At 52.3% G+C, this 25,017-nt stretch overlaps 1 protein-coding gene across 1 annotated transcript; it reads right to left on the bottom strand.

The window, feature by feature from the left end:
• Positions 1-513: 513 nt before the first annotated feature.
• ARHGEF40 (Rho guanine nucleotide exchange factor 40) lies at positions 514-21,908 on the bottom strand. The gene is made up of 24 exons (XM_068993136.1): positions 21,810-21,908; positions 19,577-19,774; positions 17,418-18,669; positions 17,104-17,271; positions 16,836-16,956; positions 16,196-16,292; positions 16,005-16,085; positions 15,759-15,875; positions 11,224-11,319; positions 11,001-11,116; positions 10,501-10,627; positions 8,370-8,492; positions 8,150-8,293; positions 7,048-7,658; positions 6,698-6,932; positions 6,253-6,339; positions 5,227-5,442; positions 4,344-4,514; positions 3,363-3,540; positions 2,527-2,631; positions 2,155-2,298; positions 1,519-1,649; positions 1,071-1,116; positions 514-951 (listed from the first exon to the last, which is right to left on the bottom strand). Exons 1-23 carry the CDS (start codon positions 21,906-21,908, stop codon positions 1,075-1,077), a joined length of 4,659 nt encoding a protein of 1,552 aa, XP_068849237.1. The 3' UTR covers positions 514-951; positions 1,071-1,074.
• Positions 21,909-25,017: the final 3,109 nt, after the last annotated feature.

The following is a 25,017-nucleotide window of genomic DNA, read 5'->3' as shown; positions in this document are numbered from 1 at the left end:
CCCAAAGAGCTTGGTAAGAAGCTTGGGCTTTACCCTCAGGCTTTGGCTTCAGTGGCTCTGGGGTGGGGCCCATGAATTAGTATTTTAACAAGTAGCCTATTGTTCTCCTGTACTGTGATCTGAGAATGCCGTCTTGAGAAACTGCTGGATGGTGCTAGTAGACCCCAGCTTGACTGTGACCAGCTCAGCCTCAGAAAGTGCATGCGGAATGAGAGGAGGAACGTCAGGCCTCTGGAGGCCTCTCCTCTGGGAGGGTGCACGTTCACCCAGGCCCAGCTTTGTGCCAGAAAGGGGGTACAGTGTACCTTGCAGCCTTGGCTTTATTTTCTGTGTTCTAGTTAACGATCGGGTGAGCGGAAGTGCTCAAGTTAGTGGTATCACTCCAACCCTGAGGTCTGCTCTAGCTGTTTGGAGACAAAGTGTGAGTAAATATATTTAATATAACAATAGTATTATAATAACAGTAATTACATATATAAAGTTTGCAGTTCCCTGCCCCACTCTTCTGTAATGGTTTGCATAGCTCCGTGTCTATGACCCCCCGCCCAAGAACGGAGTTGCCAGGAACTGGCAGAGATGAGTCTTCTCAGGAAGAGTCAGGGGGCGGCATGAGGGGAGAACACAGGCTATGGAGGCAGGGCTGACACGGAGCTGTGTCCTAGGAGTATGCACTGGCCCCGGATGGGAAAGGACTGGACGGAGGAAAATTTCCCCACCTCCAGGGTATAAAGGCAAGCAAGTGTGGACACTCTGGTTCTTGTAGGAAGGCACCTGGCTGGGAAGAGCTAGAGACAGTGGTAGCAGGGAAACATACTAGTCCTTTGACCTCCTCTCTGTCCAGGAAGCAGAGGGAAGGACTTCAGTGCTCTTCCAGTCCTCCACTAGGTGCCCTCAGCACCCCAGCCCAAAGTGTGCTGAGAGGAGGGACGGTAGCCAAGCTCCGGATCTTCTCTGGAAGCCAGGAAAGAAGAGGGAAGATGGGTTGGGAGAGGGAAGAAGCTGACTCCCAGGCAGCTGGGGAAGGGATGGGGAAGGATGTAGGATGTGGTAGAAAGGGGGCACCAACTCACCCAGTCACAGAGGCGTGGTGGGGTCGCTCAGGGCCCGGGTATGACTCTGAAGGAAGAGAAACTACAGTGAGTTTAAAGCATAAGAAATCATCTCTTGTATAGAGAGGTTATATAACCCTCCCTCTCTCCCAAGCCTGTCAATTAGTTCACCCTTTTTTCCTCCTCATCATTCCTGAATTTTGCGGATTGAATCCAAGTTCCAACCCATCTGTTAGAATTCTCCCCTCTCTCTCACTCTTGCACCACATTCCTTATTAAAGATTCTTTTTTCACTTTTGACCTTCATCCCTCTCAGCCAGGCCTGGAGGAGAGGAGAAACACAGACTGGACAATACATCCATCTAACCTGTAGCCTTGTGGGAGCACAGGCTCACTGGTTCCTCTGCCCCTCATGAGCTGAATGACCAGAAGAGCCCACCCCATTCTCAGCACTCCTGCAAGGACTTACCTGCCGGGATAGCCCTAAGATCCCTCCACTGGACAGAATGGGAGTGCTGCTCCCAGGGTGTGGGGGTTGCAGGCTGGGGCTGTTTCTCGGTCCTGGGGACACATCTCCAGAAGAGTCAAGTGTTTCTGGGGCTGGAGGGGAAGCTAGGGTGAGAGCAGAGTACAGAACCCCTCTAGATTACCTTAAGCAACCAAGCTGCTCCATCAGGGAAGAAAAAGCTCCATAGCAACAGGAAGCTGTAAGTCACCATAGCAATCCAGTTGCAAGAGAACCCCCCTACCAAGAGGCAGGAAATTGTCAGCGGCATCATTAGAGCAACCAGGGAAGAAGCGACAGGAAACTATAAGGATTGCCGTGGTGAACCAGGAGGGTACAACAGGAAGCTGAAGCAGTTTCCATAGAAACCCAAGGAGAGCTAGAGAGAGAGGTACAGAGGAAGTGCTTCTTAGCAACAGGCTGCTGTAAGCATTACCCTAGCAACCAGATGGAAGGCTCTTTTAGCAATGGGGAAGCTGTACATAGTTGTCATGGCAACTGGGCCACTTGGCTAAAGAAAGGAATTGCTCAGCAGCAAGCAGCCTGAACATCACCATGATGACCCAGCTGTTGGGAGCCACCCCTTGAGAGGTGCCTCACCCAGGGCAATCTGCTTGACGTCCAGATCCCAGGCCTCCTCCTCGACGCGGGCAGGCAGGGAACAGGCTCCCGGGGAGAGACCGGGAAGGGAGGGGCCGGCATGCTCAAAGGATGACACGGCCACCGAGGCCCGGGTGCGGGCGGCTGCAGAGAGTGGGGGAGGTGGAGGGGTGGGGTGCTGGTGTGGGAAAGCCCTCCTGGCTCCCTGAAATGACCCTCATCTCCTAGAGGGCCTCCCAGTCAGTCCCACAGTTTCTGAGAAGACATATCCACTTGTGACCCTTCCTTTCTTTCCACCACACCTCCTCACTGTGCATTCACTCTCAAGGTCTTTGACTTCTGGGGGCCACCCCCCTGCACTCTGGCCCTCACCTCTTCCAGTGAGCAGGGCACTCAGTGTCCGCTCCCCAAGTGCTTTGATGTCCAGGAAGGGTTTATTCCCAATCCCCATGGAGACCATCTGCTGCACTCGGAGCTCTAGGAAACAGAGACCATGTTACCAACTTCTTTGCTCCTTCCCAGCTCTTCATTCCTCATTCTCATTCCCTTGGTGTCTCTTGTTACTCTCCTGTTGACTGCTATGACATGGATGGTGATGGTGGTCCTTGACTTCCCCCTTAGACAGCTGTCTCTTCTCTCCTACCTGTTGCATCCTGCCCACTTGGCGTTCCTGCTACCCAACTTCTCTTCTAATACTCACACCTTCTTCTTTTATCTTGGGCATTAAGCGCAAAATCCCCATTTTTACATACCTTTACAGTTTATCAAGTGTTTCCATATATATCACCTTATTTAATCCTTCTTATCATACCAAGATGTAGATGTTACTTTCCACTTTTCAGACGAGTGGAATGAGAATTAAAGAGAATTAAAAATGAAAAACAAAAACTAACAAAAGACTGCTCAAAACAAAACAAACAAACTAGGTCTGCTAACAGAGAAATTAAATTCTGGAAGGCAAGGCACGTGCGCTGAACACCCTCTGACTCTTTTGCCCAGCCATTTGTGCTCACCTTCCTGAAATTTAGTGGCTTCCTCTTTTCTTTTGGTACACCTTCGACTAATTTCTATCTCAGCAATCTCCCTCATGTCGAATCTTCTCATACATCATTCTCCATCTTATACCCTCCTTTCCCCAGGCCCTCTCCAGCTAACCTCCTGCCATAACCTTGATCCCAAGCACACCCACTCCTGGTTCTGCCCAGTACCCTTGTTGTGGGCTGCCTGTCTCCACAGCAACTGGGCAATAGAACTTGTCCACTTGAGTTTGATCTCTGGTGAGGCTGCCTGCAGGGTGTACGCCTCTCGTGCACGCCGCCGCCGAAACCACAACTCAAAGCAGAGCCCACTGTCCCCGATGTTTTCCGTTAGCCCCATGTCGGCAGTCTGAGAAAGAGCAGAGGAGTGTGGGTGAAGATGAAGTGTATCCTGACTAGATGGTACCATGTGGAAAAGCACTACACTTAGCTTGGCATCTGGGAGATGCTCAGTAAATGTTTGCTCAACACCTACCCTGTGCCAAGTGCTCTACATTTAGCCTTCACAACAACCACGACTTACAGAAGGGGGGTGCTGTATAATACCCAGAGCATCTTGTCCAAAGGCTTATCATAGCTTATTAGAGAAAGTTCAAGCCCATGGCTATGTTATTCCAAACCTAAGCTTTCTTCTCTGTATTGGACTCTGTTGGAACTAGTATAAGAGGACTAAGTCAGAGAAACTCTTAGAATCATGCCACATTGCCTGATCTGGGACTAGGCTGCTATTGACGTTTATCTGGATATCAAGGCTGTTTCCCTAAAGCAAGGCCTCCCTCCTCTTGGTTTCTTCAGTTCCATAAGTTAAGCTATATTTATAGTGTCCTCTCTTCATCCCCCAGGGACCATCCCTAACTCAGAAAGCATGTGTGCTCTTAATGGGAACGGTCCTCCTCCCTTCTGGTCTGAAATGCCCCGTGAATCTCCTGCGTGAATAAGAACCCCGTGCAGCAGGCCAATGACAAGGACTTCTGTCACCTTGACGCCCTGACCTGATGTTTGATTACAGGCCAAAGCCTCTTCGACATGATACAGATTCTGAACCTGGGTTGGGATTGAGTTTTCCAGAACATCCTGAGTTCTCAAGAAGAGCATGATTTCCTGTCCTGTCCCTGTGGTTTCCCACCACCGCCCTGCCCCCAGGCATTGTACCTTAAAGGCCTGCTTGTAAACGAAGGTCTCTGACCCCCCCTCAGGGCCCTTGAGCTTGCTGAACAGGAGGAGATGCTCAAAGAGAAAGACATGGCGAAAGCACTTTTTTCGGCCACAGATGACTGTGAAAGGGTCCCGGTGCAGGAGTTGGCCCTGCTCCTTCAGATCTATCTGGGGAAAGCAAAAGGAAAAGTCATTGGCCCTAGGGCCCTTTATATATATTTTATGGAGCGTAAAAATGGGATTAATAGGGCAAGGGGCCTACTGCACTGGTTCTCAGGTGGAGTGAGGAAATCAGGAAAGCCCCTGGCCTAGAATCCATCTACTGGTCACCATGCACAGCACCCCTGGCGTGGCAGCACAGCCCTGCCTCTGAAGACAGAAGATGGATCACACAGTAGGGTTTAGAGCCTCTAGTGGGTAAGCCTTTGCATGTTAGGGACCAAAGCACCATTTTGCCCCAGTAAGAGAATCAAATCAGCAAAGACGTGAAGGGAAAAGAGGTCTAACCCAGTGGAGGTAGGTTTCCAAGCTGTTCTGGAACCTTAGGGCTGGAAAGAGACTAAGGAGAGGAGAATAGGTATGTGTTGAGTGTTGAGATACAGGTGAACTGCAGGGTAGATGTAGATAAGAATTAGGAAAGGAATAGGAAAGCAGAGGCAGATACAGGGTCATGGGATGCCGGGCAGGACATAGCTTCTTTATTAGTAATGAGGAAACTGAGGGCCAGTGAAGTTCAGTGACTTGACCAAAGCTATCCACGTTTGTTAGAAACGACAGCCTGGGGCCCTCTGACATTGAGTCTACTTCCCTGGTCACCAGCCCACACTGCTTCTGAGATCACAGAGCGGCCTGGGCTGGTGTGTCTGGAATATGCCCTTACCTCACAGCCACGCACCGCCTCTACAGCCAGCAGGTCTCTGCCACGGATCTCTTGTTCCCGGAGCAGCTGCACAGCAGCCCCAAGGGCCTGGCGCTCAGAACTTGGTTCAGGCCCAACTTCCCTTAGGAGCTCCTCTAAGAGCCGCCCATACCTGGCCAGCTGCTCCAGGGGCTGCTGCAAGGCCCGGGGCAGGTGAGGGCCCCCCTCCAAGGTGCCCTAGTATGGGGAGGAAACAGATAGGAATGAGGGAAGGTGCTAAGACCTTTGGGGAAGATGGGCAGTACTCTGGGTTTTTAGGGGTAGATCAAGTCCAGATGGTCTTCCCAGGTGGTACTAGAACCCACCTGCCAATACAGGAGACTTAAAAGACTCAAGTTTGATCCCCAGGTCAGGAAGATCCCCTGGAGGAGGGCATGGCAACCATCTCCAGTCTTCTTGCCTGGAGAATGCCATGGACAGAGATGCACAGCAGGCTACAGTCCATAGGGTCACACAGAGTCGGACATGACTGAAGCAACTTAGCATGCACCCACAAGCCAGATACGCCCAAAGGTAAGGTGAAAAACCTTTCCGCAGAAAGAAACAAGGTAGGAGGCCTGCATGAGACTCAGACATCTTCTATATCTTAAAGGAGAATGGAAGAGGAATACAAATAATCCCTTGTATTCTCCGGCTTTTAACTTTGGAAGTCACTTTCACATCTTTTGATGTGAGGTCTTTTGACCCTCCGAGCAGTCCATTAGTTAGATGTAGTGAATACTGCCCACTTTTACTGGATACAGAAACAGCAGTCCGGAGGAATCGAGACCCTTGCCCAAAGTCCTCAGGTGGACCGGATATGATCCCAGCTTCGCCTGGCTCCCAGACCAGTGCATGCCCCACCCTCAGCAATTCTGGGAGATTACTGGTAGCTGAAGCTCCATGGCACGTCTAGGAAAGCTTTTTTTTCCCGAGAGATTTTGAGGTTGGCTGAATTTTATGTCATCCTGGCTTCTCCCCTTCTCACAGAGTAGGAGAAAAAGTTACCTTGGTTGGGGGGCTGAGGGCAGCCAGACCAGTCTCCAGTTTGTGCCGGTGCTTCACGTACTGGGCATAAAGGCTGAACTGGTCCCCCTGTGCCAGCAGGGAAGCAGTAAGTCATCTCCATGAGGCCCTGCAGACCAGCCTCTCCCTCTCCTCCTCCACATCCTGTGCGGCCGGAAGGAGGGACCGGCCCCCGGGGAGCACTCAGTCTGCCTGAGGAATGACAGGCTCCGGTGGAGAGAGCAAAGGCCAGGCAGCCCTGATGCTGGGGACACAGAGGCGGAGCAGATCCAGGAGCCCAGCAAACAGCATTAGGCCCCAGTGTCTGGGACTGCACATTCCGGGGAGGGGAGCGGGGAGGAGAGAGGTACTGAGAAGGAGGGACCGTGGATGGGGCTGAGACATGTGAAGGGAGAAGCCCTGGAAGACGTTTTAGAGGCTGACTCACATGGCGAAGGAAGCAGGCCCCAATGCGCAGGGGGTGGGTGGCGCAGCCCTGAAGTTCCCGCAGAAAGTGTGTCCGGTGGAAACTGCGGAGCCTCTCCCGGGCACTCAGGGCAGCGGCCCAGGTGCCCCGCAATTCTGGAGTCAGCTCAGGCCCCGGGGGTGGCACCGGCTCACTCAAGGCAGCCACATATTCTTGCTCACAGGTAATCAGCTCAGACACCAGACGCTGCTGGGCGCTGCAGGTGCCACAGGGAGAGACAGGGGAGGCTGTGGCATGGGAGGCAGTCGCCACCCCGACAATGTCACCTTCTTTTCCTGCGGGGCAGCTGGGTCTGCTGCTTGGGCTCTCACCTGATGCTCCGTTTGCGCTCCATCCGGGGGGTGCCCACTCCCCAGGGCCCTTCTGGTCCCCCGGCCCGGCCCAGCAGCACGTGTTCCCGGGGTGAGCACGTCCTGTCTACCACCTCCGTACTGGTGACCTCCAGGCCTCGGATCAGCACAGTCCTTGGTGGTCTGCCTTCTGCTTCCGGACCCAGCTCGGCACCTTCCTCCTCATAGTCCTCCCCACAGGGGGCCAGGGAGCAGTGGGATGGGGCTGCCCGTGGCCCAGGGCTGCTGGGGAGCAGCAGGGAGCTGAGGCTGGGTGAGGGGCTGTGGGGGCCCCGCAGGGCCCCTCCGCTGCTGGCACTGTCTGCCCGTCGTCGCCGGTGGCCCTGGGGACTCGCCTCCTCCCCCAGCTGTTGCTGAATCCTCCTCTCCAGCTCTTGGCAGCGGGCCCGGCAGCGGCCCCATTCTCGCAGGGCTGCCGGGCTGCCCAGGTCCAGGGCCAGGGCCCGCATCTCCTGGAAAGTGCCAGCGCTGGGCTCCGGGGCACGCCGCAGGGCCAAGGCTGCCAGCACCGCCTCCCGCCCTGGTCCCGCTCCTGCCAGCCTCGCAGAACCTTCATCCACCCATTCGTGTGCCTGCAAGGCCAAAGGGATGGGGAGTGGGGGCAGGAAAGGGTGAGGTCCCGGGCCATTCCCATGAACTGCCCCATGGCAGCTCTTGTCCTTCTTCACCGAGGCTTCCCAAGGCCCAGCACCACCACCACCCCTCAAAACACCTCCCCAAACTGTCCTGGATCCCTGCCTAATGTGTTACTCTGGGCTGGTATGGAGACAGAGGGGCCTAGATGAAGATGGCCGATACACAGAATTCACAAGTGGCAGGCTCTGTACTGAGTGCTTGTTACATACTGCTTATATAATCCTCACGCAGCTCTGTGAGGTAGGTGCCACAAGGCACACTCAGGTTTAGAATCCTGTCCCAGGTCATTCATCAGGTGGGTGATAGAGCCAAGAGTCAAAGCCCAGGGGAGGCCTCCTAAGTCCTGGCTTCTAATAGGTCCCTAATCAGCTTCTCCAGGCAGAAGAAAAGTGGCGGTGGGCACAGGAAGAAAAGGCTCGGCACGTACCTGCTGGAAGAAGCGCTGTAGCCGCAGAGCCCGATGGAGGCCACTCTCCACCTGCTCCAGGCGCTGTTCAAAGATATCCAGAAGCTTCTGGGAGGCAGCGTCCTCTTCCAGGGCCAGGGTCTCCCTCGCCTGAGCCAGGCGCTCCTGGAGAAACAAGGCTGCTCTGAGGCCTGGCCCTCAGTCCAGCAGTCTCCCCTTCCTCCCCAATCCCCCTTCTCACCTGAACCTCAGCACTGAAAGCCCGGAATCGTAGCTCTGTCTCCTGCAGGGCAGGCAGGGAATCCCCAGGCACGGCAAAGCTCACCAGCTGCTCCTCTCCGGGGCCCGAGAGCCACTGCAGTGCCTGGGGCAGACAGGGTGGGAGAGCAGGGCCATGAGGGAGAATGGGGCAGGCAGGGCGAAGGAGAGCAGAGGTCCAGCTCCTACCGCACCACCCTAACTTGTAGAAGTTGGGGGAAACCACATCATCTCAGCTGTCAAGTGGAAATAACTGAGTGGTGATAACTTCCACAAGGGTCAAGCAAGAAAGTGAGTAAGAGATCTTTGTAAAACACAAGTCGAAGGGGAGGCTGGGCTGTTAGGAAGAGAGACCTGTGCTAGGGTTCCAGGGCTATGCCTGGAGGTGAAGTAGATAAAACTAGTGTGAACTAGAGGCATGAGGGCCAGAAGAAATTTCACATTTACAGAGCCTAGTGACGGGGGCAGTAGTTCGCCTGGAAAGACAACTCAGGTTTGTGTGAGTGTGTAGCTCTGGTTGCCTATTATGGGGCTCTAGGAACTCTCATGTTGGTTCTAAGATGTTTGACCAAAAAGGGATGGTAATTCGTTCCTCTGAAGAAAGGCTGGAAGCTGGGGCAAGACAGCCTGAGGACAAGAAGTCTGAGAATGTTCCCAATAACCTGTGCCAACAATAAACACTTCTGCAGTCCTCTGCTGAAATCATTTGACCATCCTGATGCCCTCGTGAGGCAGGCCTTACTGTCACCCGCATTCTGCAGATGAGGACACGGGAATTCAGAGATGTTTCAAGGCTTGTCCAACATCTCTTAGCACAACTCAAACTGAGCACCTTAGACTCCAAATCCTGTGTTCTAACAATTTTTAAACAGGAGGAAAACAGCTAATAAGCAAGCAAGCAAACAGTAGAAGAAGTAGGGGGTTAGGTTTTATGTGAAGCAGAGTGCCTGGAAGAGGACTCCACCAGATACCCTGGTGGTTCAGACGGTAAAGCGTCTGCCTGCAATGCAGGAGACCTGGGTTTGATCCCTGTGTCTGGAAGATCCCCCTGGAGACGGAAATGGCAACCCACTCCAGTACTCTTGCCTGGAAAATTCCATGGATGGAGAAGCCTGGTAGGTTACAATCCATGGGATCGCCAAGAGTTGGACATGACGAGAAACTTCACTGGTTCACAGACCTGGATGCTGGAATGTGTGTGTGCGCTTAGTCACTCAAGAATACTGGAGTGGGTTGTCATACCCTCCTCCAGGAGATCTTTCCAACCCAGGGATCGAACCCAGGTCTCGAACCCAAGTCTCCTGCATTGCAGACAGATTCTTCACTGTCTGAGCCACCAGGGAAACCCAGATGCTGCAATGGAGGAAGCTAAATATGGAGAAATTTCAGAAAGACGGCCCTGCCCCTACCCTCCTTTGTCATTGACCCTGAGATGACCCTTCCCCTGAGGCCACATGCAGTCCATGAGGTGATCACTCGGCACACACAGGAGTTATGAAGGAGCAATCAGATTTCAAAGCTCCCTTTACCCTACAAGGTAGGGTGGAGAGCAAATCTCTATGGAGCTCTTAACCCCAGGAGAAAAGAATTAAGGTTCAAAGAAGCAAGCCTTATCCCCGAATCTTTCTCATAAAGAGACTTCAGTTTCCAAGGCATTTAGCAGCTTCCATCATCCTCTCCTTCTAAGGTGGAGGGAGGTGGGACCTTTCCAGCCTCAGGTTTGGGGATGATATTGCCTAAGGGGTGGACAGAGCTGGTGTCAATGGTCATTTGTTATTTCTGAGCTAAGGAGGTAGGCTCTCAGAATCAATAGATTCTTCCTACAGTCCCCGAGGGCACCCGAGTATCTCACAATTTCTAAGGATCTTTGCTCAAATATCAGCAATGGGAAGGGGAGATCTGGCTTCTCTTCCTGGCTGGTGCTGAAATGCCACCTCCCTCTTGCTGAATCTCACACTGACCATGATCAACTTCCAAGGAGATGAGGAGGGAGGGAGGGTAGTTCAAGCCAGATTAGGAGAACACCATCAACTGTAAGTATCAGTGGGAAAAAAAGTTGCTGGAGGCCAGGCCGTCAGGTGGAAAGAGGCATGGGGGAGGGGGTGCTGGCTCACCTGTTGCAGTCGGTGCAAGCGTTGCCGCTGCTCCTGCTGCTGCACGTGCAGATTGGAGAGGCGCACGAGCTGGTGAATGGCTTCATCTACCTCTTGATACAGTGCAGCTGGACCTGGGCCTTCCAGCCTGGGGAGGAAGAGGGGCAGAATTAACCACTGCCCTTGTCAAGCTCCCCTCCAACCCCATCGTATTCTTGCATTCCAGTGTGAGGGGTGACACAGCATCCTAGGTCAGCAGAGGGGCCTGTATCTGAATCCTGACTCTTCCATTTACTGACTGACCTTGGCCAAGACGTTAAACATTTCTGATCCTCCAAATGTCCATTTATAATCATGACTAGCACCTGGGGATGTTATGAGAGTTGTAAATGGAGAAGCATGATATCCTGTCCAGATAACGTGCTTAGTAAGAATCTTCTGGCAGCTAAGGTGAACTGGCAGTTCTCTGCTGTGTCTCCATCGTGCGCGTCCACCTGCCCCCGTGCACCCATTCCTCGTACTTGCTGCTGTGGGTGGTGCGCAGCTTCATCAGGATGGCTCCTCCGTCCCTCTGCAGCTCCGTCAGCCGGGGATCTGCCAGTACCTTCTGCAGGGGCTCAGGCATTCCTACCACCTCCTGGCGGGCAGGGAGAAATTGACAGGGTTCCACCAGAAGGCCCTCAGCTCAGCTCAGCCCCATCCCCACCTCCACCTCATGCCCTTTTGTCCCATCTCATTTCATACCTCTTCCTCTGGCTCTGCTGCTCTCTCTAGTTCCTCAATGGCTTGCCGTATAGAGCCCAGCACACCTCGGCACAGGCGGCACAGCCTTGCCACTTGCTGAAACAAATACACGCGGATGGAGTCCAGGGACAGAGTCTAGGATAAGGAGCCTAAGCCTGAGGGTGGAGGTGGGGCAACCCTAGAGACTTTTATGAGGCAACGCTGGATTCAGTTAGTAAGTAGGTTGTTGCTTACTAACTGTATGATTTTAGGCAGGTCCAGAAAATTCCCTGAACCTCAGTGTTCTCAACTGTAAAGACGTACCAGATTTAAAGGTTTAAAGAGATGAGCCTACATAAGCAGTTAGCGTAGGGCTGACACATTTTACAGCTTAGTAAACATGAATCTCCTTCCCCTCATCTGCACTACCTCATCACACTATAAAACCCACCTCTCTGCCTATTCAGATGCACTACCCCTTTGATCCGCAGCTTAGAGACCATGTTACAGACCCCCTTTAATACTCAGCTCAGACCATGTTCAGACCTCTTTTCTTGAAGACAGCATTCAGATTCATACAATCAGAGATGTCCCAACTGGTGTAGTTTGTGGGCAAAAATCTTGAGGCTGGAATGTTGGTGCAGGGAGCAGGTACCAGGAAGGCACCATCTCCAGAAGTAAGTAACTTGTTACAGGTCACATGGAACCAGAATCAGCCCCTCTGAGTCAGCTCTTTCTAGAACCCCAGTGACATTCTGCATGCTTCTCCCGTTGTTTCTACTTTATCTTCCACCAAAAATGATGTTATTTAATGTCATGTTAAGAATCACAAAAAGAGAAGATTATAGGCCAATATCATTAATGAACACAGATGCAAAAACACTCAACATAACATTAGTAAACCAAATCCAACAATACATTAAAAGGACCATGCATCATGATTAAGTGGGATTTATTCAAGATATGCAAGGATGGTTCAATGTCTGCAAATTAATCAACATGAAACACCACATTAACAAAATGAAGGCTAAATATCACATGATCATCTTGATAGATGTGGAAAAACTTTTTCAGAAAATTCAATATCCACTTATGATAAAAAAAAACAACTCTCAATAAAGTGGGTAAAGAGGGAAACACCTCAACATCATAAAGGCCATTTATGACAAACCCACAACTAACATCATACTCAATGATGAAAAGCTGAAAGCATTTCTTCTAAGATGAGGAACAAGATAGGGACATCCATTCACACTGGTTTTATTCAACATAGTTTTGGAAGTCCTAGCCACAGCAATCAGAGAAGAAAAAGAAATAAAAAGGTATCCAAAATGAAAAGGAAGAAGTAAAATGGTCACTGTTTGCAGATGATATGATACCATACATAGAAAATTCTAGAGAAGCCACCAAAACCTACTGTAACTCATCAATGAATTCAATAAAATTGCTGGATACTGAATTAACATATAGAAATTGGTTGCATTTTTATACACTAACAATGAACTATCAGAAAGAGAAATGAAGAAAACAACTCCATTTATAATAATATCAAAACAAATAAAATGCCTAGGAAGAAACCTAACTAAGGAGGTAAAAGATTTGTACTTGATATAACACACTGATGAAAGAAGCTGAAGATGACACAAACAGATTGAAAGATATGCCATGCTCATGGATTGGTGGAATTAATATTATTAACATATCCACACTTCCCAAGATAATCTACAGATTGAAGGCAATCCCTATCAAAATATCAATGGCATTTTTCACAGAACCAGAAGAAATAATCCTAAAATTTATATGAAAATACAAAAGACTCTGGATAGCCAAAACAATCTTGAGAAAGAAGAACAAAGTTGCAGGTAGCATGCTCCCTGATTTCAAACTGTAGCTACAAAGTTACAGTAATCAAAATAGTATGATACTGGCACAGATATAGACACACAGATCAATGGAACAGAATGGAGAACCCAGAAATGAATCTACACACATATGGCCAATTAATCTATGACAAAGGAGGCAAGAATGTACAATGGAAAAAGACCGTCTCTGCAATAAAGTGTGTTGGGAGTACTGGACAGCTACCTGCAAAAGCATCAAACTGGAATACTCTTTCACACCATGCACAAGATAAATATTAAATCAATTAAACACTTGAATGTAAATCCTTAAATAACAAAACTTCTAGAAGAAAATATAAGCAATATGCTTCTTGACATCTTAGTATTATTTTTTTTGATACATCTCTTTAGGGAAGGGAAACAAAGACAAAAATAAACAAATGGAATTACATCAAACTACATCACCTTTGTGCAGTGAAGGAAACCATCAACAAAATGAAAAAAGGGGAGAAGATAATTGCAAATAATATATCCTATAAGGGGGTAATATCCAAAATATATGAAGAACTCATACAACTCAATATCAAAAAAGCAAGCAACCCAATTAAAAAATGGGCAGAGGATCTGAATAAACATTTTTCCAAAGAAGACATACAGACATTGTTTCATGGCCAACAGGCATATCAAACAATGCTCAAAATTATTAATAAACAGGAATGTACAAATCAAAACCATCATGAGATATCACCTCACACCTGTCAGAATAAGTATAGGTGAGGATGTGCAGAAAAGGGAACCCTCATGCACTATTGGTGGGAATGTAAACTGGTGTAGGCACTATGGACAACAGTATGGATGTTCCTCAAAATATTAAAAATAGAACTACCATATGATCCAGCAATTCCACTCCTGAGTATTTAATACAAAGAAAGTGAAAACAGTAATTAGAAAATATATATGCACCTCTATGGTAATTGCAGCATTATTACCATAGCCAAGACATGGAACCAATTTAAGTTCCCATCAGTAGATGAATGGTAACTTCATCTACTGATGGGAAGATGTGGTAGACACACACTCACACACACACACTGGAATATTACTCAGCCATAAAAAGGATGAAATCCTGCCATTTGTGACAACATGGATGGGCCTAGAGGGTATTATGCTAAGTGAAATAAGTCAGACAGAAAAATACAAGTACTTTTATGTGGGATCTAAAAAACAAAACAAATGAACAAACATAACCAAAGAGAAGCAAAGTTATAGATACAGAGAACAAACAGGTGGTTGCCAAAGGGGAGGGGGCGGGGAGAGGAAAGAAATAGGTGGGGGAGATTAAGAAGTACAAACTTTCAGTTGCAAAGTAAATCAGCCACAGGTATGAAATGTACAGTACGGGGAATATAGTCGATACTTATGTAATATCGTTGTATGGTGACAGATGTTAATTAGACATCATGGTGATCATCGTGAAATGTATGGAAATATTGAGTCTACTCTTGTATACCAGGAACTAAAATAATGTTGTTGGTCAATTATACTTCAAAAACAAATAAACTCATAGAAAAAAGAGATCAGATTTTTGTTTTTTTTTAAAGGGTGTAGATGAGGGCGGGGGGAATTGGACAAAGACGATCAGGGCTACCCTGGTAGCTCAGCTGGTAAAGAGTCTGCCTGCAAGGCAAGAGAAGTGAAGTGAAGTGAAGTGAAGTCGCTCAGTCATGTCCGACTCTTTGTGACCCCATGGACTGTAGCCTACCAGGCTCCTCTGTCCCTGGGATTCTCCAGGCAGGAATACTGGAGCAGGTTGCCATTTCCTTCTCCAGGAGATCTTCCCAACTCAGGGATCAAACCTGGGTCTCCCGTATTGCAGGCAGATGCTTTACCATCTGAGCCACCAGGGAAGTCGCAAGGCAAGAGACCCTGGTTCAATTCCTGGGTCAGGAAGATCCCCTGGAGAAGGGATAGGCTACCCACTCCAGTATTCTCGGGCTTCCCTGGTGGCTCAGATGGTAAAGAATCCCCCTGCAACGTGGTAGACCTGGGTTGGGAAGATCTCCTGGAGAAGGGAAAGGCTACCCACTCCAGTATTCTGGCCTGGAGAACTCCATGGATTGTATAGTCCATGGGGTTGCAAAGAGTTGGACAACTGAGCGATTTTCACTCACTCACTCAATCAAAAGGTAAAACTTCCAGTTACAAGATGTGAAATGTACTAGGGAAGTGATGTACAACACAGTATAATTAATACTGCTGTATGTTAAATATGGAACTTGTTAAGAGTAAATCCTAAGAGTTTTCATCACAAGGAAAACAATTTTCCTATTTCTTTAATTTTGTATCTATATGAGATGATGAATATTGACTAGTGTGGTAATCACTTCATGATTGTATGTAAATCACTGTGTTGTACACCTCAAACTTGTTCACTGCTGAATGTCAACTATATCTCAAAACTAGAAGGAAAAAAAGGATTTATTTAACATATTCCTCCCATCTTCTCAGCAGCCCAGGGTACATGCATAATCTTTTGCTCTTATTGAATTTGCTAATAAACACGTGTTGAATTGTGAACCATAACGACTTATTGAACTAAATGGACTCTTTCCCAGCCCCTTGGTCAAGACTCAGATTTGCCATTTTTTCCTAGAAATGTCCTCTGCTGGGTCACTCCTGGTTCCCAGTGTCCTGGGTGAGGGAGAGGAAGCTTACCTGGTGTGTCTCTACCCAGTGACTAGGAGAGGGCTCCCTGTGACCTCCCAAGTCCCACTGCAGCTCCTCAGGCTTGGCCACTCTTTTCAGATCACCCTCTGATAGCAACTCAGCACCCTGTAGACACATGAAGACACGGGGTTTTGGGCCTGGGCACCTAGGGATTCAGGGATTGATCAGGGGCTCCAACTAGCCTCTTCTCTCTCCATCACTGATGGGAACTAGGTGGGAATGAGGAGCTCAAACCTGAAGTCCATGGAGTTCAGCTGGAGGCTCATCAAGAGTGAGAAGCAAGAGCCGCTGAATGAGGGGCGGGTCTCCCGAGTCCTGAAGGCAGCGAAGAATAACCCTAAATTACAGGTGACTAGGTGGCCTGGAGTGACCACTAGGGAAGAGTTAGGGCCCAGAATAAGTAATCATCTCAAGGGATTGGTTACCTGAAGTTGACTCAGGACAGGAATGAGAGCTGGAGGCAGTGGGGGTGCCTTGCGAAGATCCAGCAGGACAGACAGCCCCGATATCTGTAGATCAGGTCTGTGGGGGCAGAAGAGCCAAGGAAAGAGAGAGAGTGTGTGTTTGTGTGTGTGTGTGTGTGTTTGAGTGTCACTCATCCTCAGGAGAAGTTAGATTCTAGCAATGTGAAAAGGATCAAACAAAGCCTGGGATGTGTGTCCAAGCGATAGTGATGACTAGCAATTAGGAGTCTATATTCATACAACTACTGGGTCATGGGATCAGAGTTTAAAAAGTTAGGAATTCTGTGCTCCAGAAGGATATGAATTCAATGCCAGCACCCAGCCTAATAGGTTCTGGCACTCAAGAAATAGTTGTTGGATGAATGAATCAACATTTTTAAAATCTAGGTAGCATCTTAGGAGACTAAAAGTCAGCAGGGTTGATTTTGAGGATTGATGAAGACATTCTGCAAGTCAGGGGTCAGGAAGGTCAGACATCAATGACTTGAACAATCTGAGGGTTGTAGGTGTCCTAGAGGTCAGTGTCCTGTGGAGAGAAGAAGACAGGGTCCTTATGACCCAGGAGGTTACTGTGCAGGGTGTGAGCCTGGGCCTCAGTTACCTGAGAAGTGAGTGAAGGTAATGAAGAGCAGTGCTCAGCACGTCTTGTGAGGGTGGGGGCTCCTCGGGAGGGCACGGTGGGGTAATGGTCAGCAGAGCTCGCCCACTCTGGTCCACCCCTCCTGAGGACACAAAATGGCCAGGCTGTCCTGGCTGGGGGCAGGCCTTGGCTACCTCCCGTCTACCCCGCTTCCCTCTGCAGCCCACCCTGGAGGCTTTTCCTGGAGGCTTTTTCAACCCCTTCCCTTCAGCCACTGCTGCCCACTGACCAGTCAGGACGAGGAATCCAGATGCCATTAAGTCCCAAGCTACACCAGGGTCATCAGAGATGGAGACTGGGGGGCCTTCTTCCGGAATGCTCTCCCCTTTCGCTTCTTGCACAGTCTCTGGGGGTGGTTTTAGGGGGTCAGAGAGGAGCCCTTCTGGATCGTTGGGCGCTGCAGACACAAGGCAGAGCTATGGGCCTGAAGTGAGGACAGGTCTGGCTGTTCCGCTCCCAGCCTCACCTCTGCTTTTCCCCCAGCCCCCTTCCCTAGGCCCCACCTAGCCCAGCCCTTGCCGACTGGCCTCAATGTTGTCTCACCTGCCATGCACACCAGGCTTAGCCCCTCCTGTTCTCTTTCTCTGGCCCTTTCTTCTACAGCCCCGCAGACTTCTTGGGACCATGGCTCTTTTTCGTCTGCTGGTTTGAGCTCCTCTCTTGGCTCAGGTTCTGGCTTCCCTGAGCCTTCATGTTCCTCCTTAACTGGGCTGCATCCTGGAAGCTCGTGTCCGTTTGGTGGGGGCAGGCTGCCAAGGGCTTCCTGATGGCTGGTCTCTTCCTTGTCCCCAGGGCTCAGTGGGGCACTGTCCCCTCCTCGGTTAAGAGCCCCTCTGCCTGCAGCTCGCTTCTTTCTCCTGTTTCCTTTGCCTGTTCTCCGAGGGGTACCAGGCAGCCCTTCAGCCCCCTGGCCTGGTCCTGCTCCAACCTCGCCTGGCCTCAGAGGGCAAGACTCGGAGGCTTCTCCCAGTGCCTCTGCCAGGGGCTCAGACACCTCCAGGGCCGCTGCCTCTGGGAGAGCCTCAACCTCAGCTCCCAGGGGAGACCCAGGGGAGGCTCCAGTGCTGCTCCCCTCACCAGGTGGCCGGGCACCATCCTGGTCCCGAGGCCCCAGACCCTTCTGGTTCATCCACGCCCGGTGTCTCCGATGCCGGCCCTTCCCTCCAGCACCCTTGCGTGTGGGTACTGTCCGGGTCCGAGAGAGGCCGGAGGAGCCTTCAGCATCCATGGGGCTCCCCCTCACAGGCAGTGTCACCTCCAGCAGCTCCACATACTCGCCCTCAGGTCCTTCAGCGGGGGCATTGTGCCCATCCCCGGGACTCCGGGTGCCCAAGGCTTCCTCAGGGAGTGGAGGGCTGGGGAGCCCCGGGGGGCCCGAGGGCAGTTCTGGGGGTAGTGTGCTTGGCCGATGTCCAACCATGAGGCCTCCTTTGTGCACAAATCGAGGGCAGATGAGCTCTGCCCAGGGCAGTCGCTGAATCCCAGAGGGCGCAGACAGGAGGCAGGTGTTGAGGCGACCTGTTGGCCTGTCCTTATTGATGCCTTGTAGCCACTCAGGTGTGAACAGGTATGCACAAGCCTCATTAGGCACAGGCAGCTCCTGCACTCGCCCACCCCCTGGGGCCAGGCACTTGAGCGCCAGGCGGGGTGCTTGGGCTGCTGAGGGTACCACTTGCAGGTAGAAGTCTCCTGGGCGCAGCAGCTGCCAGGGGAGGGCGGCCAGCTGCACCACTACCTGCTCATGCAGGCAGAGGGGCCAGCCCTCGTGGAAGAAGAGGAAACCGCTGTACTGGGCCTGGGGAGATAGGGGGCAGGCTGTGCTCAGGCCTCTGCTGATGAAGCCAGCTGCTGCTGCTGCTGCTGCTAAGTCGCTTCAGTCGTGTCCAACTCTGTGTGACCCCATAGATGACAGCCCACCAGGCTCCCCTGTCCCTGGGATTCTCCAGGCAAGAATACTGGAGTGGGTTGCCATTTCCTTCTCCAGTGCATGAAAGTGAAAAGGGAAAGTGAAGTCACTCAGTCGTGTCTGACTCTTAGCGACCCCATGGACTGCAGCCGTCCAGGCTTCTCCACCCATGGGATTTTCCAGGCAAGAGTACTGGAGTCGGGTGCCATTGCCTTCTCCGGATGAAGCCAGCAGGAGGGGCTAGTTAGAATGGGACTAGCCAAGGCAGGAGTGGCTTTATGCCTGTTGGGTTAAGACTCAAGGGGTGCACGAGGAGATATCTTGCTGTGTGCATGTGAGAGAGGAAAGATTGGGACTGATCGGTTTTCTGGTGGTAGGAAGCTTCTCAAGGAAGCTGGTTCCACGAGTAGGAGGAGAAGAACTGAGTCATTATAAAGATGTGGTCAGCAGATGCTATTGTTTTGGAGGAGTTGGAGACTCTTAGGAGGTCTTTAGAGCTGTAGAAGTGACTTTGTTGAGTCATTCTTGGGGGAGTCAGTATCTTGAAAAAATTGATATGAGGAGGGAAATGTCTGGAACTTGGTCTGGAGGGTCAGCGTCTTTGGGAGTTGACGTTTCTCAGGGGTCAATATTTGGGAAGATGAGTGTCTGTGTGTTAGTATCTGAGTGGTAAGTGTCTCTGGGGGCATCACTATTGGGGAGGCAGTGTCTCCGGGTGGGGGGAAATTAATTTGACCGGTGTCTGGGGTGAGGCAGTGGGTCTCAGGGGAGACAGAACAGGAACGTGTTCACTTACACAGGCTTCCTGCTGGATCTTGGCAAGCAGGTGCTTGGCAGGCACCAGGAAGTCCAGGGTGTATCTCAGCGCATCCTCCCGATAAGTCCTCTCCACCACCTGGAACACCTGGCCCAACAGTGTGGGGGCTGTTGCCTCGAAAGGTGGGTAAAGGGCCGCTAGAGTACTCTGTACACAGTCCTCTACTGGCTCAGGCTCCTGGGAGAGACAAGATCAGACAGTGGATCCCTAGCACCCAAGCATGGTTCCTTAAAGGTTGGTGTTGTCCCCCAGGGGCCCCATCATGTACAAAGAGTATGTAGAGAGACGGCATTCAGGAAATGGTGGCTGAATGAGATGGGAGTGGGGCTGGGCCAATCAGAGTGCACTCTGAGACCTTGGTTTTGGAGATCTGGGGAGACTTTTCTGTGAATGTCTTTTATCAGGGCTGAAGCTGGTTCTTGTACATTGGGATAATTGCATAGGCCCTCTTCCTCAAGAAGAGATGGGTGCCTGGGCCATCAGGGAAGTCACAGGTGGCTGAGAGTTCTGCAGGGTGGAGCCTTTTGACACAGCCATTCTACTAGTCCCTCCCCACAGGGCCTATCAACCAGGGTGGTGTCGTGAAGTTGCTCAGTCATGTCCGACTCTTTGTGACCCCATGGACTGTAGCCCACCAGGCTCCTCCATCCATGGAATTTTCTAGGCAAGAGTACTGGAGTGGGTTGCCATTTCCTTCTCCAGGGGATCTTCCCGACCCAGGGATTGAACCTAGGTCTCTTGCATTGCGGGCAGATGCTTTACCATCTGAGCCACCAGGGAATCACTACCAACCAGAGACCAACCAGAGACCTCCTTCTTAAGCAGAGGTGCCATTACCCATGAGCAATCATATGCTAATGGTCATTGGGTGGGAAGAAGAAGGACTGAAGGGCTATCTGTCTTGAGTCTTTCTAGCACCCCTCATCCTCTCCAGTGGCTCTCAAGGAATCACTCATTCCCAGAGTATGCTGGGTTAGGTTACAAAGACTCGGGTGGGGACACCTGAAAGAGGGAAAAGTCACAAAAGGAACATGTAGGACAGGGAGGAGGAGGCCTTGCTGGTATGTATTAGAGCTGAAATATTTTCTGATTTCTGTAAGGCCTGTCTCACAACCTCCATCCTGGGCCACTCTCTCCAAAGTTCTCAGCCCTGTTTCCTCTAGACTCACCTCCCTAAGTGAATCAGTTGGTTATCTTTCTCCATCTCAGAACCTAAACAGCCACCCCCCAGGCTATTCCTTTACAAACGTACTTCTCTTTCAAGGTGGCTTTGAAATTCCTTTTATCAGATTTCTTTGCTGTAACTGGGCAAGGGTGATGCTTGAATTGAAGTGTTTACTTAGTTCTCTACTCCGCATTGCCCTCCCCACCCCCTACTCCGCCGGCTCTGCCCTGAGGATAAACCTGCATACTTTACTTTGAGTCTTTCCAGCCTGTTACAAGCCTGTCCCGACAATCAGAGAAGCGAGGCAGCCACTCCAGAGACCGACAGTCAGTGCGTCAGCACCGAGACCCGGCCCCACGGTGTGTGGGCGAGCAGACAGACCCCCCAGTGTTCCGGGGACCCGGCCAGCTCCGGGAGCGTGGGTGGGGGAGGGTGGGGATGGGCGGGGTGAGGCAGAGTGGGCTGTCCCCTCGGAGGCCTGGAAGGGGGAGCTAGAGCTGGAGCGGCGAGGCAGCTGCAACCCATTAGGGGCGGTGAGCTCATGGCTGAGTGAGAGTCTCAGCCACAGGAAACAGCAGCGGCAGGAGGGGAGGAGGGGTCTGGGGTGGGAAAGGGCGGGCAGGAGCTCAGCGACCCGGCCTCCAGCCGGCCCGGACCAAAGAGGAGAGCAGACTGAGTCAGCTCTCCCTGGCCTAGTTCCTCTTTCTTCTTGTTCCAGTCTCCCTGCCAGGGGCTGCCCTTCCTTCTGTAGAGGAACAACCCCGGTGGTGCTCCTACCCCTCCTCCACTCCCTGCTGTGAGCGCCCCCTGGCAGGGCCTCTCCCCCTCCTCCACATCGTGCTGTGAGCGCCCCTAGGGCCGTGCACCCCCTCATCCCTCCGCAGTGGGCGCTCTCCCTGGCAGTGCCCACACCTGCAATGACTCTTTAGAGAGTACTTTTGGAGTGAAAGTTCACAGGACCATGTCCACTCCTATAGGCACGGCCGTCCCCTAGCAGCGCCCTCCTGCTTCCTGTGTCCTCGAGTTGCTGCTGCCAGGGTCCCCAACCCGCTGCAGCGGGAATGCTCCGAGACAGTGCTTCGCTTCCCAGCAGCGGGAGCTCCAGGGTACTCCTCCCCCCATCGCATCTCGGGTCGGCTCTGGCATCGTTACGCCCCCTGTGGGGCCCCCTCCCCACTCTGTTCACTACTCTGAGGCAGCATCTCTTTCTCCACGGGAATTTCCCTTTTTGACCAGGTCCCTGGCCCCAACCCAGCCGCAGCTGTGGCCGGTCCCCCAGGGCCGGATGGGTGGGCCCGGGGTGGGGCCCGGGATGGAAAATGGTGGTTCCAGGCAGGTCATTTCTCATGACCCGAGGCCGGGCCCCCCTCCAGGGCCGCTGCAGCACGAACCCGCAGGAGTCTCCCGCGGGTAAGGAGTTGGGACCGGGAGGGGGAGGGAAGATCCTGCAAAGGAAAGCACAAGTCAGGACAGAGGAGGGCGAGGGGAGGTATGTGGATTGGGGGGAGAGACCGAAGGGAGGTTGGGGGAGGGCGCGAAGAAGAGGGGAAGAAAGGAGTGAGGGCAATACCCAGTGGGGTCAGAGTCAGTGGGGCAGACAGGCAGATCAAAGAAAAGAAGGGGGGGATGGGAGGAAGGAGAGTCCCAGGAGCGCTCAAGAGTTCCAAGCTGGAGCAGGAGGCACCCAGCTGGGGGCTGGCGATCCGCAGAGGACGGCGCGAAAGCGGAGGGGACACCGGGTGGCGACGCGGGACTCACCATGGCTCGGCTCGCGGCCGCGTCGACGCTCGGGCCGGCGGGCGGGGCCGGGCGCGCCGCCGCCTCCCTCCCGCCGCTCGCGTCTCGCCGGGTCTGGCTAGGGGACAGCTCCGGCCGCGGTGGCGGCTCGGCCCGCTCGGGCTCCCAGGCCGCGGGGCCCCACCAGGGAGGGTCGAGACGGCCGCCCCTCCTCGCCCCGCCCTGCAGTGCCCGCCTCTGCCTCCGCGTCCGACCCCCTGCTGGGACGCCCGCTCCCGCGCCGGGCCTCTGGCCGCTCCCCTCCACGCCCCCAGCCGATCTGCCCGGCTCTCCCGCAACCCTGTTCCTCCTCCGCCCCGCCCTCCAGCCGGTCTCCCCGACCCTGACCCTCGGAGGCCCGTCCCGCCGAAGATGCCCTTTTCCCGCCTCCGCCTAGCTCCCTAGGCGATCAGTTTAGTCTCCGCAAGGGACAGTCCAGACACTGGGGCGTGCGTGAATTCCCTGGGGTCCCCAGCCTAGGACTGGGTCATTTGGTGGCCGGAAGCCTCCTGAGTCTAACTCGCCTGGGAACCTCTTCTCCCCTCGGTTGCCAGGCTTTGGCAGCACTGGCAGCACCTGGAGCTCAGAAGAGAACCCCCCACCCCCACCCCGCCCAACACACACACACACACACACACACACACACACAGCCCCTCCCCCCCCCCCCCCCCCCCAGCCCCTGCTAGCTTCCCTCGGAGTTGGGGGCAGGAAAATCAGGGGATTCCTCCCACTCTCCAGGGGCTTGCCTGCCCTGCTCCTTCCCCTCCCATCCCCTCCGGCCTCGAGCCTTCGGGCTCCGACAATGGACTCCACTGTGCGGTCTGGGGAGGGCGGGGGCGGGGGGGAATTAGGGAGCGGAGAAGGCTTGGGGAGGGGGATTGGACGTCGAGGCTGAATGCGCTCAGAGTCCCGGGATCAGGATCCTCCTGCCGAGGCGGACGTTTTCTGAGTTCTTTCCTCGCTGCCCCTTCCCCTCTGAATCCCTCATCCTCTCCCTTAGCTAGCGGAGGCAAGGCACCAGACCCCGTTCAGCAGCCCCACCTCCGGATTCCAGACCCTTCCTTCTTTGGGGGTGGCGAAACGGAGTCTCCTGGGGCCGCTAGAGCTCTTGGTGGCGGGGATGGCAATCTGACGCAGTAGACAAAGGGGGTAGGCTAGTTAAGAAAGTTCTAGTCTCACCCATCCTCCACCTCGTCTGGATGGCAAATGAAGCCCTGGCGAGGGTCCCCCAGGAGGATCAGAAGAGGCTTAGGCATAGCATGGAGATGCTTTGCCCCTCCTCTGAGCAGGCACCTGGAAGCCGTGTAGGGGTGGGCAGGGGCACTTCTAAAGAGTGGGCATTTGAGAAGCTAGGAGAGCCAAATAGACCCCAGAGACGGACGTGAATGCAGGTACCACTGCGACTGGGGAGGGGGTGACGTTTGGGAAACGTCCTGCCTGGGATGCGGCTCCGACGAAGCCAGGAGAAGAGCCTGAGGGCAGTCTTTGGAACGGAGGCAGGCGGAAGGGTGGGGATGCAGGGGGCGTCGCCTAGGTGATGGGCTCTTCTCTCACCTCCTCTGAACGCTAATCTCCGCCCTTTTCTCCTCTCCGGGTCTGGAAAAGAGGAGAGAAAATATTCATTCTTTTGGAGGCAAGAAAATCCCTCTGCTCCATAGCGTAAAAAAAAAAAAAAAATCTAGGGCAGCAAACCTCAGTGCCCATCTTTCCAGCACAGTCAGAGGCAGGGAGCTGGAGCTCTTGTCCGTCAATGGGTTATGAGCCCTCTAGACATCCAGCCTCCCCGGGCCTCCTTATAATTAGTGCCGAGAACTGGGAGAGTGAGATTTTGCTACCCCCTGGTGTCCACTCTGTAAATGCGACCCAGTGGCTGGTTACAGAGGCCAGAATTTAGGAGATTTTCTTAGGGGGTTTATTATGAACCTTATTCATTTGTTTCAAACCCAGCTCACCCATTCCCAGTGTTGACAGAGTCTGAACTTTTCCTCATTAGATCTTAACATTCTTTATACTCAAACAAATTGGGGAACAGTTGGTAGAATCCGAGTTTCCCACAAAGCTGGCTCTGGTAGTCTGTGAGCTCCTGGGGGAAAAAAAACGAGTGGATATTTTTCCCCCTATGGGAAAAAGGGAGTTATTGAAAGTTTTTGAGCCTACGGGTGAGGGGTTTTGGATGAAGGCTCTGAAATCAAGTTATTCCTTTCCAGGAGTTTTAATCTGTGCTAAATTAGAATGGTTTATTTAAGTAAATAAGGAGATAGATATGCATATAGTGGTTCAATGCCACTTTCTCCAAGGATGCAGGCTCTTACCTAATACCTGTGCATCTGTGTGATAGTGTGTGTGTTGATGTGAACGTTTTGGGGAGATTGTGAAGTAGTAATATTAAAATGGAGGAAATAGAGACTGGCAATAGACCAGACCTAGAAACTCTCTCCAGCATTCACTAAAAGTTCTCACTATATTTCACCAATTTCAG

The sequence above is a fragment of the Capricornis sumatraensis genome, chromosome 2, assembly GCF_032405125.1.
Source record: "Capricornis sumatraensis isolate serow.1 chromosome 2, serow.2, whole genome shotgun sequence".
NCBI lineage: Eukaryota > Metazoa > Chordata > Mammalia > Artiodactyla > Bovidae > Capricornis > Capricornis sumatraensis.
Note: the sequence above shows the minus strand (reverse complement) of the source record. Positions and strands in the feature narration are given on the sequence as shown.

Coding starts and splice junctions, on each gene's coding strand:
- ARHGEF40 (XM_068993136.1), bottom strand. CDS start 21,908: ATGCCAGAGCCGACCCGAGATGCGATGGGGGGAGGAGTACCCTGGAGC. Junction 15,876..16,004: donor CTGAACTCCATGGACTTCAG/GTTTGAGCTCCT, acceptor ATGTGTCTACAG/GGTGCTGAGTTGCTATCAGA. Junction 11,117..11,223: donor CAGCAGAGCCAGAGGAAGAG/GTATGAAATGAG, acceptor CCTGCCCGCCAG/GAGGTGGTAGGAATGCCTGA.